Here is an 18187-nt window from a genome sequence, read left to right as displayed (position 1 = left end):
CCCAGGCTGCCCACTTCTTGCCTCTTGCCAGTGTGTCCTACACACTCAATGTTCAGCTAAAGAACTTTCCCATTCCTCCCACAGGACAGCTTGGCTTTGCCTCAGAACCTTTGCAGAGCAGGTCAACGTTGTATTCCTAACTGTTCCTCAATCTACATCCATGCCACCTTCTCCAGGAAGTCTCCTTGGAGAGCCTTCCTTCATCCCCTAGTGTTCCACTCATCAGGGTGAGCATCTTCAGACCCTGGTCACAATGGTAATGGTTACTTCTTTCTTGCTAGAGTGTAAGCCCCAGTGCAGGACACTGGACTCCTACTCCATGAGTGTCCTGATCCACACAGAGCCTGGTCCACAGGGGGCCTAGCTGATGCCCAGCCTGAACTAATGGAGTCAGCTGGCTTGGGATTATTAACTGAAGTGACTGCTTGTCCCTATTTTCCCAGGGTGCTTCTGCCATTAGTGCTGGACATGTGGTAAGACTGGTACATCTAACGCACTTTTGAAAGCTTGTTGTTCTGATCGTCCATGACCAAGATGTCATCTTCCAGTTTCTTGATCTTGGCTTCAGCTGTGACCTTCTCAAGCTGTAGTTTCTGTCTGGCAGCCTCCTCCTCCTCCAGCTGCTCCTCCAGGTCCTTGGTTGGGGGAGAGACAAGGATCACAGCCTTACTGGAACAAAGTCACTAGAGATCTGGGGCTAGCCAGTGTGGAGGCTGGGCTGAGTATACCCTGTACACTGCTGTCTCCTTCAGAAACCCATGTAGGCTACTAGGCTATTCTTGATTTGCTCATTGTCAGTGATAGGTGTTTACTGGGTGTTATAGTCAGTACCATACTCCAGACCTTCCTTGATAGTCTTTCCTCCCAGAGGCAGGAAATTAGTCCCCATGAGTGTGTGTGTGTGTGTGTGTGTGTGTGTGTGTGTGTGTGTGTGTGTCTGTCTGTCTGTCTGTCTGTCTGTCTAAGAATTCTCAACACAATTGAAAGGTAGTAATAGATTGATTGTAACCTTAGAAGCCTGGGCCATGGAAGGCACTGTGGCTTCCTCCCTCCTTCTTCTGGGGGCAGTCCACAGCCATAATAGGAGGAAGTTCAAGCAGCCCCATGAAGTGGCTGAGGAATTGGCACCTCCTGTTAACAGCCATGCGAATAAGCCACAAAGAAGTTGATCTTTTAGCCTGACTGAGCCTTCAAATGACTGGCGCTGATCATGAGTGGCCATAAGCACATCCGCAGTTGCTGACTACTAAGATAAATATGGACTATTTGAAGCTGCTGTATTCAGACTGTTTTGTTACAGTATAATAACTAACACAGTTATCCTTACACCAAGTTGCTAACAGGCAGGGGGTCAGCATACGGAACACAAGACAGTAGACAGAGCAGGCTCTGGAGACTTGTGTTCAGTTCCTGACCCAGCTCTGTGGCACTGGGCAGATGGCCATTGGTCTCTAAGCCTTAGTGCCCCATCTTCCAGCATCGGGCCATGTATCATCAGAGGCCTTCACTGAGGGTCCAGTGAATATTTTCCTGCAACATCTTACCAGCATCTGCTGAGCCATCTTCTTCCTCTCAGCCTGCAGTTGCTGGCCCCGGTCCTCCTCTTCCTCCAGGCGGGCCTCCATCTCATGTAGGATCTCCTCCAGTTCCTGCTTCTTGGCTGCCAGCCGGACCCGCATCTCCTCAGCCTCAGCATACAGCTCTGTCTCTGCTTGCAGCTGCTCCTGCAGCAGAGTCTTCTCCTCGGCCAGCTGCATGCAGGATTAGAAGGTGGCCATGAGATCACCCATGTCTCACTGTGGCTGAGCCCTTGGCTCTGCTGCCCCCACAGCCCACAGTGCACTTGTTTAGACCTGAGTGTGCTTCTGCTCCAGCTCCTTCAGCTCACTCTCTGCCTTCTGCTGCCTCTCCTTGATCTTCTGCATCTCCTCCTCCTTGGCCTGCATCTCTTCCTCCTGCCGTGTCACCTGGAGCAATGGCTTTACCTGCATATATATACATAGCCATCATTAGAGGTTTTGGCCAAAGGGAGCCATTTTCATCAAATATTAGATTGGTTCTCAGCTACAGATGATTTTACCAACACCCATCTAGGTGACACTGGGCAATGTCAGGGACATAATCAGCAGTTGAAACAGGGATGGAAGATTCTACAGGCATTAGTAGGTAGAGGCAAGAGAGATGGCTTACATTCTAGAACAGTTTCTAGGAACCTCTTCCACAAGACAGAATTGCTGAGCCTAAACTATTGGCATGGCAAAGGTAAGGGACTTTTCATTGTTTCTTTTTTGCAGTACTGGAGATTGAACCCAGGACTGTATACTTTACCAATGAGCTACACCCTGAGTCCATGGGCCTCTTATTAGATCAGTTTATTAGAACAAAATGAAAGGAGAAAGAATCAAGGGAGTTGGAGGTGTTGATGCATCTTTGCAAGAAAAAAACCAAAACCCTCCACGGCTGTTCCCCAGCCACAGTCAGTGTCACAACAGCACATTTCCTTCCAGTTTTCTTCCTCCTGTTTAAAGAATAGTGATAGTGCACACCTCTAATCCCAGCACTTGGGGAGCAGAGGCAGGAGGATCTCTCTGGGTTCAAGGTCAGCCTGGTTCACACAGAGTTCTATATCAGCCATAGCTACACAGAGAGACCCTGTCTCAAAAAGGAGAACAAAAAGGCAAGTATTGCACTGAATGCTTAGTTTTACATTCTGGTTTCATCATTTAATTCTGTCCATCGTTTATATTCTGTTCTCACCACTCATTGTTTCTTACCTCATGCTGTGCATCAGTCAGTTTTAGACAGGCATTTACTAGTTGATTCCCCTACCACCATCCCCATCAACAGGTGAACCAATGAATCTGCTATGGAAACTCTGTCACTGTCACAGAGGCTGTGGAGGATGCCCTAAATTCCTGCTTCTCTTTATGGGAGATGGTTTTTTTCAGGATGGTCTCTTAGCATGTGGGTTCATGGGAACATTTGCAGAGAGCAGCTTCCTGTCAGGCTTCTTCTCCAGCTTGCTTGGCACCCAGAGTCTCTGCCAATGAACCCCATGGCTGCCTTCACACACTTAGCAGGATTTGCCATTATCTGTTTCTGGGACTGTTGTTATCATCTGCTTCTCCAGTTGGTTGTCATATGAAGCCATGGACCATGATACCAACTAGTACACTCCTGGCATACAGCAGGTACTCAATAAATACTTCCTTGGGGAAAGAATTTCCACACTCAGGGGTATATAAAAGTAATATATAAGTTTAAAGTCAATAAACATATCTTTGTGCAACCAGTGATGCTGCAGAGGCCAGTGGTACCCAAAGGCCCTGCAAGCTGCAAGGAATAAAATGAACTACCAATTCAAGCAGCAAGTGAGGGCTTCCTACTTCATCATGCTGAGTGAAGCACCAATTCTGCAAGGCACCATGCTACAGAATTTCATTTACATCTTGAAACAATGGGGTACAGAAAGGAAGGGTAGAAGTGAAGCTGTTGGGGGCCACAGAGAAGTGGGTTTGCTACATAAGTGCAATAAGATGGATTCCTTTTTTTTTTTTGGTTTTTTGAGACAGGGTTTCTCTGTGTAGTTTTGGTGCCTGTCCTGAATCTCACTCTGTAGACCAGGCTGGCCTCCAACTCACAGAGATCCACCTGGCTCTGCCTCCAGAGTGCTGGGATTAAAGGTGTGAAGGTGGATTCTTGGGGTGACAGAAACACCTTGATTTGCTTTAAGGTCATGACTGTAACCCACAAGCCAAAGGGGAGCACCTTCACAGGCCTGCATGTGAGGTCTGGCTTTAGGCCTCCACTTCAAGAGCCACTTTGGACCACCTCCATTCCCACATCTAGAGATCCCAGTAGGGCTTGATTGGGGAAGTGGAGGAGGTTAAGTGACTTCTGGGAAGGTGTAGAGTCAATCACTCACTTTAGTGAAGAGCCTCCACCATTGCCAGTTTCGGAGCTTGAGGTAGGCAGCACAATTCCTCTGGATCACCTTCATGGCTGTCAACTGTTGCTGCCTCTTGGTGAAGGCCCTAGGGAGAGTGAGGCAGGGAGCCATGAGGTGCTTCCCTCATGGTTCATGGCATCATTCACTGTATAGAACATTCTCCATTCACTCCAACCAATTTTTCTGAGCATCAGAACCAGCATATTATCTGATCAAGCCACTTAAGCTGGCTCCCAGAGCCTTTCTCAGGAGGCAAGGGAAACTCCAGGCTCACAAATACCTCAAAAACAAAGCTAGAAATGATATCTAAGGAAAAGTTCGATGCTATGTTTCTGCAGGGATCCTTCGCTCCCCTAGTTGTACCAGTTAAGTTCTGACAGACTTATTTATACCTTGGTAGTATTTCAGAATTCTCAATCCTTAATACCAAATCAGCACTATATTTCTTTAGAGCTTCTGGGTTTGAAAAACTACAAAATGATGACCACAATCCCACTCTGCCATGTGAGCTGCCACATTGGCTGTGGGTACATTTAAGAATACCAATTATTATTAAGAGTACCAATTATTTTGGGAACAGGAATGATGACAACAGAGAATTTAATTATAAAATTGAACAAATTAGGACTGCTGTTGTACTAAGGGCTTCCCAATATCTGGACTTAGCCATACTGAGTCTCTCTGACCCAATCAGGGCTCTGCAGATGTGGTGTAGACTATACCTGATGATAGCACACACTCCAGGCATCAGTACCAGGGAGATCTCTCTGAAGTGTCCCTTCCTTCCTTCCTTCCTTCCTTCCTTCCTTCCTTCCTTCCTTCCTTCCTTCCTTCCTTCCTTCCTTCCTTCCTTCCTTCCTGCTTTTCTCTCTCTCTCTCTCTCTCTCTCTCTCTCTCTCTCTCTCTCTCTCTCTCTCTCTCTCTCTCTCTCTCTCTGAGACAGGGTTTCTCTTTGTTGCTCCAGCTGTCCTGGAACTTGCTCTGTAGACGAGACTAGCCTCAAATGCACAGAGATCCACCTACCTCTGGGCATGTGCCACTAATGCCCAGCAGGGGTGTCTTTCCTTGAGGAACCTGAGTCTCACCTAGACACCAAGCAGAACAGATGGAGCATTGCAACTTCTAAGGTCCTACTTTATGAATCCTATTTGAACATAGGGCTAGAGATACAGCCACATAATTTTTCCTCTGACATGTTATTGTAGCCTAAGAGATGTGAAATGTAAGCCAGCCATACTTCTAAGCCCTTCCTGGGCATCATTCCATTAGCTCCTCTTAACAATTTCATGAGGTAGAAATGACTGCACTCAGGAGAAATGTGAGCACATAGGATGAGGAATTGAGAATAAGAACCCAGGTCTAAAACTCTCAAGCCCATTGGCTGTCACTTGTCCTTCCTGCATCTATAACCAGCATACACATTTCAGTTGGAAGCTTTCTTTCCTTCTCAGGTAGAAGCTGTTGATTAAGGACACATCTTAAAAGAGATAGCTTCTTGGAATCAGGGAATCCTGATGCAGGGCTGGAAATCCCCTTCTCTGGACTTAGGTTTCTACTATGAATTTGAGGGAAGTTTTAGGATACGGGAAACTGTGTTTACTTTCTGGCTAGGTAGCCACGACACATTGCCTGGAAGGCCATGATGACATCAGTAATCTTCAGGTCCCGTTCCTCCTCCAGGTGGGCCAGGACTCCCGTACGGAAGAAGATTTTGCTCTGCCCAATCCTGTACAGGTTGGGGTCCAGTTCAAGGGCTTTGATCTGAGGAGGACAGGAAAAGAAGAGTTGCCATTTTCAACTGTGCCATTTGTTCAGTATGGCATGTATTTAAAAACTATCCCACCCAGATAGCAACTGGAAATATGACCCAAAGCTGGAAGGTCACAATTGAATGTCTGGGGAGGAGGGTCCAGGATTAAGCTCACCATGAGAATGCAAGCTTGCTTTCCATCCATGAAGCCTTTGGGGATGGCGTTCGCTGCCAGGATCTCATAGCTTAAAATACAGGACAGAAGTTGCTCAACACATCTCCATCATTCACGCTTTCTCCAGGTCGCTCCCCACCACTCCACCAACACCAGCAGGCTCACCGTTGCCGGAACTCTTGGAAGACAATCCTGTTGGGGAAGCCCTGACGGCAGATGCGGATGCCTTCCAACACGCCATTGCACCTCAGCTGTTCCAGCACCAGAAATGCATCCAACTTGCCAGACTGTGGAAGTAGAAGAGGCCAGTGACCACTGGAGCAGCAAGCCCCAGACCTCAGGGCCAGAAAACATCCTTGGCAGTCTGTGCAGTCTTCACAGGGTTTAACTGAGGTGTAATGTCCACTGTTGCCATCTCTGGGTTTCTATACTTTCTTTGGTACTATTTGTCCCATAATCCTCATTGTGCTTAGTGGTGCTAGCACCCCTGGCTAGAAACTAGGGATGTTTTCCCCTCACTGTCCTCCCCCTCACTTCCTGGACATCACTGCCTCATAGCTCTTACCTCCCAAGTCTCTCACAGTAGGTTTCTTAAAAAAAAAAAAAAAAAAAAGCAGATGTGGTGTGCGTGTTAATGTTCTTGCATGTCTATGAGAGCACACACATGTGAATGTGCATACACATTTTTGATGTGTGTGTATGTGTGATATGTGTATGTGATGTGTGTGTATGTGTGTGTCATATGTGAGATGTATGTCTGTGCCTGTGTATGTGTGTGAAGTGTGTGTGTACATTTGGAGGTCTAAAGTTAGTGTCAGAAATCATTCTCAATCACTCTTACATCATATTCACTGACTCATTCATCCACTAAAACTCAAAGTTCAGTCTCTTAGCTGAACTGTTCTGGGGAGTCTCTGTCTATCTTCTGAGATTAAAGCTACAAGCAGACCACCATACCCACTAGTATTTATGTGGGTTTCTGGGGTTCCAAGTCCTACTTGTGTGGCAAGCTCTTTAAATGGTGGAGCCATCTCCCCCAACCTACTTTTTTTTTCTTTTTTCTTTTTTTTCTGGAGCTGAGAATCGAACCCAGGGCACTTGCTAGGCAAGCACTCTACCACTGAACTAAATCCCCTACCCCCCAACCTACTTTTTTGTGCCATTGTTTCTTCTACCCAGACAACTGCAGCACCTTCCCACTTGATCATCTCTCCTCAGTCCTGCCTGCCCCTTCTAGCTCCTCATTTGGGCTAAAACATAATTTTGATCATGACCTACTGCTTAAACTCCTTCCGTGGCTTCCTACAGATAGGATGCCATCACAAGAGGAACTCCATAAACCAGTCCAGTCCCATCCCTAGCTCATGCCACCATGTAGCAATATGAAACAAGGGGGCTAGATAATGGCTGGCTCAATAAAGCACCTGCCTTGTAAGCATGAGACCCATGTGAAAGGCTGAGCATAATGCCATGTGCCTGTAATCCTAGAATTGTAAGAAGGGAGGCAGAAACAGGAGGATTTCAAAAAGCTCATAGAACAGCTAAACTGTCCTTTGTGGTGAAGCTTCAGGCCAGTGAGAAAGCTGTCCCACGTAGAAGTGGAAGGTGCCTAAGGACTCACATCAGAGCTTGTCTTCTGACCTCTATAGTATACTGTGTATGTGCACCCTATACTCATAGGCATGAACACACCCAAGCACACAAAACAAAAACAATATAAAATGACCTAGCTACAATTTTCTTGCCCAGACTCTTAATTTCTCACCTCTACACATTTTCTTACCCCAAGCCTTTAACCTAAAATGCCTCCAAACACACTCATACCCCACTATGTACTTTACCAAGTTGATGCCTACCCATTTCTTTTTAATAACATTTATTATTTATGGTATATATGTGTATAAGGGGGGGTAAGTTTGGGTACAAGTGTGCCACAGTGTGTGTGTGGAGGTCAGAGGACATCCTGCAGCAGTTTTTTTCCTTCTGCTATGTGAATCCCAGGGATGGAACTCAGGTCATTAGCCTTGAGAGGAGGAGCCTTTACCCACTGAGCCATCTCCCCAGCCCCTCTACCTGTTCTGAAAGTTCTTGCACAGGTAGCTACCCCAGCTTTTTGTTGTTTTCCTAGTTTACCATTGTGGTTCTAGCCTGTGTGTCAAGGTCCCTGTGGTCTCCCATAACCTCAGCACCAATGACATTTGGGCCCACTAATTCTGTGTTGTGGGAACAATGGGGCATATAATGAGATGTCCAGCAGCCTCCTGGCCCCTACTAGATGCTGTAGCAATTACCTTCCACTGTGACAAGCAAATGTGTCCTCAGTGATTTCTGCAACACTGTATCCTAAGTATCAGTCACAAATAGCAGCTTTGCAAGCATTTACTGGAAGAATGGAAGGGTTGGTAGCCTCATACCCCACGCCACTACCTAGCTAAACAGTCTCTGGAAAGATTCCCTCCCTTCCTTCCTTGACCGACATTGCTTTTAGGCATAGGGAGTAGACGACCCCCAATCCAGACAACTCTCCACATGTGTAGATGCAGGCCTTACTTGAGGGTGGTCAGGGCAGGAACCAAGGTCAGACCTCTGTTTCTGCCCCTCCACCTCATTAGTTTGCCCCATTGCCTTCCAGGTGCCTCACTGCAGTCCTTCAGCACTATCCTGTAAGCAGAAGCTCCAGGCTGGGGGATATCTCACCCTCTTCTCGTGGTTGGGGATGATGCAGCGCACAAAGTTAGGTGTAGTGTTGCGCAATGTAGTCATCAGCTTCCCCAGCTGTTCTTTGTAGAGCTGGCCCACGGTGCGAAACATGCCCTTCTTGGTCTTAGAGGCACTGGGAAGTGAGCTCTCAGTCATCTTGGCCATCTGGTCCAGCCCCACAATGCGGTCCACTGTGGGTTACATGAAGGGTGACATCAGTCTCTGGCCCCTTCAGAGATCCTGAACCTCTGCCATAAGCCAGAGGAGCAAACTGAAGACGGCGGTCAAAGGAGATGTCTGTGCAGGTCACACTCTATGGGGGACCCTGACTCCATCTGGGGACCACCCCATCTTTCTCTCTGATGGTCAGCAGTACCCTCATCTCTAGGGCTTCTAAGTGGTGTCAATTTGGGTATCTTTGTGAGCACCTGAGTGGCAGGATGAACCAATGTCCTCTGTTCAGTCACAGAGACCAAAGGAACCAGCTTCATTCTTGGTACTAACTCACTGGGTAGCCTTGCCCTGGCATTGTGTTGTGCTTCAGTTTACCTTTCTCAACAAATGGCAGCAATAGCAGCATCTAACTCCTAAGGATGGAATGTGACCACAAGGCCTCGAAAGCCCTCAGCTCCACGGTAGCCTTCAATACTTTCTCTGCCCTTAGGGATATGCTGAGAATTGACCATGTATGGGCCCTAAGCCCCTACCAAAGGCCCTGTCCACCTCAGCTCCTAGGCTACTGATCTCTAACAGAAGGTGTCAGACAATGAGTATATCAGGTGGTGAGATGTGCTCAGAAAAATCAAGGACAAAAGAGGGAGGAGAGGGAAGAAAAATAGAAGAGGATGGGGCGAACAAGAGGGAGAGAAGGAGTGACCTTCCTGAGACAGGGTGATGGAGACTGTCTGAGAAGCTGATCTCTATTAAGGGAGACCTTGATGCAAGGCTGCATAACACTTGTGAGAGTCAACCTCATGCAATTCCTAGGGCAAGCAAGACATGGTTTTGACCCAGTTTACAAATGAGGACATCCAAATTTAACAGTTAGGCAACATGTCCAAAGTCACAGCTCATATATGGCAGAGACAAGACATGAAGTCCTTCTGACTTCATCACGGGGACTGCTTCATCATGCCTAGTCCCACCACTTCCTGGGCTCTGACGTAGGACCTTCTTGGTGAATCCAGGAATGGAAGGGAGGAGCTCAGTGTCCCTCATTTAAGAAGCTATGAACTGAATTTTCCAGGGGAAAAAGGGCAGATCTATGTTAAAGATTCTACAAGGATGACAGATTGGTAATTATGGAGAGCTGAAATGTTGCAGATCAAGAACCAAATCATCTTGGGCTATCTTTAGCCCCTAAGTGACCATTTATTGTCTACATCCATGCCTGACCTAATGTTAATCTGACTATCACAGACAGTTTGGGTCTGTCTTAACAGACCTCCAATTTCCACTGGCCCCAAAGCTAAGACTATCATCAGGTCCCCACCAGAGTCCTTAAAAGATTACCTTGATTTATGACTTACTTTTGTTCTGGGACATTAAAACCTCATGAAACCATTTCTACACTGAGACATCCATCTGGGGTATCCTGAGCCTGTGTTCTCCAGCCAGAGTCACTCATTCTCAGTTTAAGATAAACTCTTACTTCCTATAAAGGGAGAACTGTGTGTCGTGTGGACAAGGCTGTTTCAATGTGACAGCATTAGCATGTGACAGCCTGGTCCTCTCCCTGTCCCTACATGGGGCCTCCCAATTTGGGGCAGATGTAGAAACCAGGGCAGTAGGTCTGAGGTGTTCAACCTTCTAGCTCAAAGCTGCCTCCAGGCCTGAAAGGCTTACCATCCTTCCACAGGTCGGCCACAAACTTGTCAGAGGAGGCATTGAGGAGTGAGGTCACGTTGTCATTTAGTGGGTCCATGTTCTTGGTCAGCCAGGCACTTGCATTATAGTCCACCTGCCAAAAGTCACCCTGACATCAGCTTCCCTGCCTCAGAAACCTACCACAAAGTCCAAATCCTCCCATATTCCTCTCACATCTCTAGACATCAGATGGGAAATGACATTTTTGATGTTGCCATGATGGGTCTCCACTGAGGTCAGAATCTTCAGGGAACCTGCACATAGTAGGGCATTCACCAGTGGCAAGCCAGTGCCAGCAAATCCTCTTGGTGTTCCACAGAGCCTCAGAGGAGCCACTTTTTTTTTTTGCCATAGTCTTACACTAAGCCCCAGAAATGGCCAAAGGAGGTAATGGTGACAAAAAGCTGTCATAGACACCCCATGCTTCCCCCATCCCAGGACAGCTTGACAGGAATCCTCATTATTATTGCAGGGGTTTCTTTCCCACTGTCTGGTGAACGTGGTTTTTTTTTTTTTTTTTTTTAACTGTGCTTCATCGAAGTACTGGGGGTTGAATCTAGGATGTCAAGTGGGGTGGGTGCCCTAGTTTGTTTTCTGTTGCTGTGATGAGACACCCTGACCAAAGCAGCCTAGGGAAGGACAGGGGTTATTTGGCTCACAATTCCAAGCTGTAGTTCATCACAGAGAACAGTCAGGGTAGGGACTCAAAGTGTCACATCCATAGAGAAGCAAATGTGCCCATGCTGCCCGTTTCTGCACCTAGCTTTCTCTGTCACCTATGAGGTAGTGCCACCCACATTCAGGGCAGGGCTTTGTACCTTAATTAGTAATCAATATAATGTCCCCAGCCCAACATGCCCATAGGACAACCTGAACTAGGTAATTCCTCAGTTGAAACTCTCTTCCAGATGATTCAAGATTTGAGACTAACCTTCATAGTGAGCAAGTGCTCTACCACTGAGCTACACCCCTAGCCTGCTAGGTTTTGATACATGGCTATATAGGAAAGGTCACTGAAGGCTTTTGAAATTCCTAACTTGCTTAATGCCCAACTTTAATGACTGTGACTACAATACAGAATGGACTGACAACACAGCTCTGGTGGGTTATGATGGGATGTGGGTTGCTATGGCAATAGCTAGCCTGATCTGTGACAAGACTGAAAAAAAATATGTAGGAGCCTGGGAAAAGTGCTAGTGGTATATGCTTAAAGTAGTATAAGTTCCACTGAGTATAAAGTAGGAGGCAAAGAGGCCAAACTATAAATATTTTCAGCTTGGTGGCTATACAGTCTGTCACAATGGCCAAACTCTGCCCTTATAACACCAAAGAAACCACAGATCTCACGGAAACAAATGGGCCTGGCTGTGTTCCAACTTTGGACTGCAGTCTATCAATCCTTTGAATGGAGCACTGCCTGTTCCCATGATGCAGTAGGGATAATAGAAGGGTGAATAAAATAATTCTATAAGCCAGAACATGCTATGGCTTTTCTTTTCTTTTTTAAATACATAAGTATGGATGTTTTGCCTGTGTGAGTCTGTGTGCCATGTGTGTACAATGCCAGCAGAAGCCAGCTGTGGCTTTTATATTTTATTCAGGACACACTAATATTCAAGATGATGATGTTGGTGATGATAGCAATGTTGACAGCAATGGTGAAGATGCCAGCTCTCACAGTCTCCCCCAGATGGAACACAATAGTGATGCCAGGGATTCTTGTGATGCTAGAGAAGATTCACTGGTCCCTCACTCCAGGGGCCTGGCCTGTGGGTTTGCCATGGAGCAAGTAGTATTTGGAGTCTTCCCAGGGAAGAATATCCTGGTTAGGACATCTGAGATGCTCACTCTCACTCCTAACAGAGGCTTCAACAATTATACAATGCCCTTAGCTGGGAACTGACTTGCTATAAGTCTTTGGAGGGCACAGCCATTGCCAAAGCACCTTTGCTGTGGACACCCCACCCAGGCACCCTTGGGATAGAGCACCCCTCAAGAGCCCCCACCAGTACCTTTCCTGCATAGTGGATGATGGAGAACTCAGTTTTGTCCTTTAGCTGCTTGGGCTTCTGAAATTTTGGGTGGTTGCCCTGCTCTGAGCACAGCTTCTCCACAAAAGACTTGTCTGTGGCCTTGGGGAACCAGCATTCTTCATCCAGCAGGGCCAGCACACCTGGAGGGTTGTTCTGGGACACAGGAGGGCAGGGTCACCACTACTCAGGGTCACCACCAAGCTCACTGGGAAGGGCCAACCATCCAGATGTCACACACACACACAGCCCAGTGTGGTGGCACAGGACTAGAACCTTGGTAAAAATGTGGAAAGTGGAGGCAAGGAGGATCAGGAGTTCAATGCTAGCCTCAGCTACAAACAAGTTCAAGGCCAGACTGAGCTATATGGGACCCTATCTCAAAAAAATATTTTCCCCTCCAAAAAGAGAGAGGTTACCCACAGGAGTGGCACTGCTACTTCATTTTGCTTATTAAAAGTGAATCCATGCCCTCTTTCCTCCACCCTCAAACCTATCAAACCATTACCCTCCAGTAACAGACAACTTGAGGGATTGAGAGCAAGAACTAACAGGACACAATTCTTGCTGCTGCTCATGCTAGGCAATACACAAATATCACAAATATTTCATTCTCCTCTCCCACTTCGAGTGGGGATGGAAATCAGGGCCTAGAGCCTGTTAGGCAAGCACACTCTGTCACTGAGCTATATTCCCACCTATTTTGTTGGTTTGGTTTTATTTGAGACAGAGCCTCCTACACTCTCAGACACAGTTTGAGACCTATATCCCAGGCTGCCAGAACTCACTATTCAGTCAACATTAGACTCAAACCTGCAGTAATCCTCCTGCCTCAGCCTCCTGTGTGCTGGGATTAGGTGTGAGCCATCATACCCAGTTAAGATTACACAAGAATTATGCCAGGCAATGGTGGCACATGCCTTTAATCTCAGCACTCGGGAGGCAGAGCCAGGCAGATCTCTGTGAGTTCGAGGCCAGCCTGGGCTACAGAGTGAGTTCCAGGAAAGGTGCAAAGCTACACAGAGAAACCCTATCTTGGAAAAAAAAAAGATTACACAAGAATTTTAGAAGAATCTGTTGTTTTGCTCCCTTATAAATTTACTCAGGATCCCTTTCAACAAGGATTTTCCTGTGTCTGAGAGGGTCTAAATTAAGGTGTCAGTATGTACCATTGACACTGGGAGAACTGCCTCCACACTGAGTACTCCATCTCGTGGAACCATTTCCTGATTGTCCTCCACAGTGCCTTGCCAGAAGTGTCAGTTTGGTTTCACCACTGGCTCTTCCAGGAGGTGGGGGTCCATCTTGTTCACAGTTATAGAACCCTTAAAGAAGAGGCCTAGCATGCTGTGAGTGTTTGCCTGCTATGACTCTAGAAGTTTGGGATACATCAGTGGATAAAGCACTGACTCTTTGGGAATGGATGAGCAGAAGAGAAGAAGAGAAAGACTGAGGGAATTGCATGATGGTGGTGTATGCCCTAATCCTAGCACAGGAAGGCTGAGACAGAAGGATTGTCACACTCATGCATCAACCAGGTGTGGTGGTGCATGCCTGAAATCCCAGCACTTGGGAGCTGGAGGCAGAAAGATCAGAGGTTCCAGGCCATCATCAAATACATAGTGAGTTTGAGGCCAGCTGGGGCTACAATGAGACCCTGTCTCAAAAAAAAACTTATATATGCTAATAAAAATATTTTTAAACTTTAAAGAAAGAGAGCACATGCCGAGCAAGGGCAAGGTCCTGGGCTGCAACCCCAGAATTGCTAAAATAATTATTTTGCTGAGGACCAGCATGACTAATCTCAACACCGAGAGGGCTGAGGCAGGAGGACTCTTAGGGTTTGAGGCTAGCCTGGTCTACATATTGAATTCCAAGTGAGCTGGCTCAAAAAGGGGAAAAGGTAGTGTAAAATGAAACAACTTTGATTGTAAACATAGAAAGCATGGCCTAGTTCCCCAAAACTCCATTTATAGCCTTCCAGGACTTGCCCAGAAACACCACCCACATGGAAAGCATGCTCTGACTAGGTGTGTGCAAATGGACCAGGATGCACAGTGCCAGTCCCTCACCGGCCGCTCAATCAGCTCGATACAGGGCTGCAGGTCCAGGCCAAAGTCGATGAAGTTCCACTCAATGCCTTCTCGTTGGTACTCCTCCTGCTCCAGGATGAACATGGTGTGGTTGAACAGCTGCTGCAGTTTCTCATTGGTGTAGTTGATGCACAGTTGCTCAAAGGAGTTCACCTGCATGTATGTATGGAGAGGGAGAGCAGCTGAACTGGATGATATCATAGGACAGGGAGTTCAGCTTACAGGAATCCCCATGGCCTGGACCTGGCTTCCTGAAGAGCCCTTCCTGCCTCCTCAGCACTCAGAGAGGTGCAAGACTTAAATAAGACTGTATAAAGCCTCATATGGCTGGCAAAAGTGATCCATACCCATACCACAGGGCACTCACCTCATGTGATCTATATATAGATGGACTAACCATATGTTTTCTTTACCATTTCACAGACAGGAAACCTGAGGCTCAAGACAGGGTGATCCCACAGTAGAATTCTTTGATACATCTGTCAGCCTCTAGGGCTTCTCTTTCTCTGAGACATTCTCTCCAACTCATGGGAGTGGGACCCAGGCATTCTGCATACATTACATGAAATATGGTAAGAACTTGAGCTCAGTGATTAGCTTGGAGTTGACCCATTGGCTCAACACAAGTGAGCAGGAAGCATTGCAACTGCTACTTCAAGATTTAGGTTGAAGCTCTTAGAAATGAGATGCTCTTTTCTAAGATTGCTAAGTGGCAATCTGGAGCTCTGGCAATATCTTGGCACCATGAAGGGAGAACTGTTGGAAATGGAGCCAATGTGGTAGAAAGCAGAACAGGCAGCTCCTGCCTACTGCATCCAACTATGTTGGCTAGACAATTTATACAAGCCAATACATAAATAGTGGATTTATGTCTCTTACGCACACTCAAGTATAACCTTAACCAGATAGCTTCCTACCTATAATGCCTATCTGTATGCCTTCCTACAAAGTAAGTGTCTCAAAGCCCATCCCAGAAGACCAAGACCATGGATATACCTCAAAGATCTCAAACCCAGCAATATCCAGAATCCCCAAGAAGGAAGCCCCTTGCCGATGGGTTTTGTCCAAGGCTTTGTTTACACGGCTGAGAATCCACCTGAAAAGGCGCTCGTAGGTGGCCTTGGCTAAGGCCTCAATGGCAAAGTCAGCCTGTAGGACAGTGAAGGAAACATGGATATTACCAGCAGGAAAGTGGCAGAAAGAGTGGTCAGACTTAAGGAATGGTGGGATGCATGATGAAATACCACCCATGAGAAACCCGCAGAGCCTGTCCCCACCTAGGATCAATTAGAGGCTATCAGCCCTGTTTGAAAATATACACAGACATTTCCACAAGTCAGGTTGTTTAAGATCAGTGATGTGTGAGGGACTCTGCTTTCAGTCAGCAGTGTCCTCAAAAGTTGGCATAAGACTGAAAATATTTTAGTATTAGATAGATGAAGGATGTAGAGGTGAATGGGTAAATAGATGAATGGATGAATAGAGGAATGGATGGACAGGTAGAAGAATGGTAGATGGCTGACTGGTGGATGAGTAGATTGGAGGAAGGGTTAATGCGTAAATGGATGTATGGATGGGTTGGCAGGTGAGTGGATGGATGGGTGGTTGAATCAATATGTGGATAGGTGGGTGGATGATGGATGGTTGGTAATGAATGGATGGTTGTTAGTCAAATGAGTGCTTGGATGGACAGGTAGATGGTGAGTTAGTGGGTGGATGATGGATGGGTGATTAGATAGATGAACATATGGGTAGATGGATGGATGGTAGGTGGATGAATAGATGGCATGTATGTGAAATGACAGGTGGTTGAATGGGTAAATGGATAGAAGGCATTCACAGCATCATTACCTGCTCTTTAGTCTGAGCTTTTTGTACCACATCCCGTCCAACTTTGATTCGTGGGGTCAGGATGGCTCTGGTGAAATCTGTCACATTAATCCCCACAAGGTGGCAAACTTTCTGAGCAGCTGTGTGAGAAAAAAAAAATCATTTTAGCTATGCCATCAAAGAAGCTAGGTGCCACTGGGACCAGAGGGGGATGCCACTGTCATCTATACTGTTTATTTCTCTCTAAAGAAAAAGAAATGTTAGTCACCACCTATATGGTGGTGCACACCTGCCATTCCAGCACTTGGGAGATGGAGGCAGAAGCATCAGAAGTGCAAGCACATCTCTACCCACATAGTGAGTCTGAGCCCTGCATGGGCTATATGAGACCCTGACTCAAAAAAATAAAAGGCAAACAAATAAAAACAATTGCAAAAGAAAGGAGAAAAGGGAAACTATAATGTGTTTATAAATGTCTACTCTTGTCACAAAGCATGTGGCTTGTTTTCATACTGTGTATATTTCTGCACTTAAAAACTTATTTTCAAAATCACACAGAACTATACTCTCACTCAGCTGCTTCCTACACATAAAGACTTGTGTATCCCATGGAGGGGGGTATGCCCATGCAAGTGCACATATGCCCAGCAGATAGTCGAAGTTTAGGATTCCTCCATTGCTTCACAAGCTCTCAGTTCATGTCTCTTTTTGTGGATTCCCCTGAAGGACTGGATCCTGTTCATGTGCCACATTTGGGGAGAATACTCCACAATGTATGTCCAATAGTGTGGCCTCTGTGGGACTGTAAAGCAATACAATATATAGTCTGTGGTGGCTCCAAAACTAGAAAGCTTATGTTTAGCTACCACCAAGAGTGGTGGGAGCCAAGGGATCTTCTCAAAAGAACAAAATATTGAGTATTTTCAAGAAAGGTTGGCAGAATCAGTGGGGGAACCAGAGAAGGGGAACCAGGGTTCTAAGTTAAACTATAAATTTCAGATAAATAGCACTTGGTAGCAGAACCTCTTTTTAAAGGTTTTGTTTTATTTATGTATCTGTATGTGAGTACACACGTGTGCGGGTGGTGAAAAGGGTGATGGATACCCTATAGCTGACAGTTGCGAGATAACTGACCTGGGTGCTAAGAATCGCACTTGGATCCTCTGGAAAAACAGCACGTGCACTTAGCCTCTGAGCCATCTCTCCTGGCCCAGGGAACATTTTTTTTGTGATGGAAAGTGTTATAGCTTATCTGGACCACCTGTGCTTTATCTGGCACCCTCTCCTATGCAAGAAACTTGAGGCCTGATTCCTCAGCAAGACTGAATACCATAAGAAGGGCCTGAGCTGGCTTTTCCTTCTGTGTCCCAAGGTCTGGCAGAGTGCAACTGCTTAGGAAGTGCTTATTCAATAAACAAACCATTGGAGGGTTCAGAAGAGATGACTGTGACAGCCTGTCTGGCCTGAAATGCTGAACTTCTGACTTTGTGCTCTGGGATCTGCAGTCATGAAACACTCGAAGGAAGAGGCAGTGACAGCAGTATGGGAGCCCGTTCTCGGGTTCCTCGTGGCTTTACCCAGGAGGTCCGAATAGAGGATGATCTGGACCACGGGCCTGAGTGCAGGTGTCTGAGATGGTCTGCACTTGGCTGTGCTGGGGGAGGAGGTCTTTTGCTCCACCCCTTGGCATCTCTATAAAAACCCTGGGCCAGGGACAGTCGGGGCCTGTTGGACTAGGTTCCAGGCCCTCTTGAGGCTATCCTTTATTTTCTATCTATTTATCTCCTCAAGATT

General features: G+C 46.6%; 1 protein-coding gene across 5 annotated transcripts in view; it reads right to left on the bottom strand.

Moving 5' to 3' along the window:
• Myh11 (myosin heavy chain 11) overlaps positions 1-18187 on the bottom strand; it is a 100246-nt gene that overhangs the window by 24553 nt on the left and 57506 nt on the right. For all 5 annotated transcript variants that reach the window (XM_076577808.1, XM_006983864.4, XM_076577809.1 and 2 more), the window contains 13 exons: positions 16415-16533; positions 15560-15712; positions 14543-14716; positions 12453-12626; positions 10420-10534; positions 8572-8765; positions 6040-6161; positions 5875-5944; positions 5550-5710; positions 3926-4034; positions 1854-1985; positions 1545-1751; positions 498-635 (listed from right to left, as the gene is read on the bottom strand). In XM_076577808.1, coding sequence (XP_076433923.1) covers positions 498-635; positions 1545-1751; positions 1854-1985; positions 3926-4034; positions 5550-5710; positions 5875-5944; positions 6040-6161; positions 8572-8765; positions 10420-10534; positions 12453-12626; positions 14543-14716; positions 15560-15712; positions 16415-16533 — 1868 coding nt within the window. The remainder of the gene's footprint in view (positions 1-497; positions 636-1544; positions 1752-1853; positions 1986-3925; positions 4035-5549; positions 5711-5874; positions 5945-6039; positions 6162-8571; positions 8766-10419; positions 10535-12452; positions 12627-14542; positions 14717-15559; positions 15713-16414; positions 16534-18187) is intronic.

This window comes from Peromyscus maniculatus, chromosome 8 (assembly GCF_049852395.1).
Source record: "Peromyscus maniculatus bairdii isolate BWxNUB_F1_BW_parent chromosome 8, HU_Pman_BW_mat_3.1, whole genome shotgun sequence".
NCBI lineage: Eukaryota > Metazoa > Chordata > Mammalia > Rodentia > Cricetidae > Peromyscus > Peromyscus maniculatus.
Note: the sequence above shows the minus strand (reverse complement) of the source record. Positions and strands in the feature narration are given on the sequence as shown.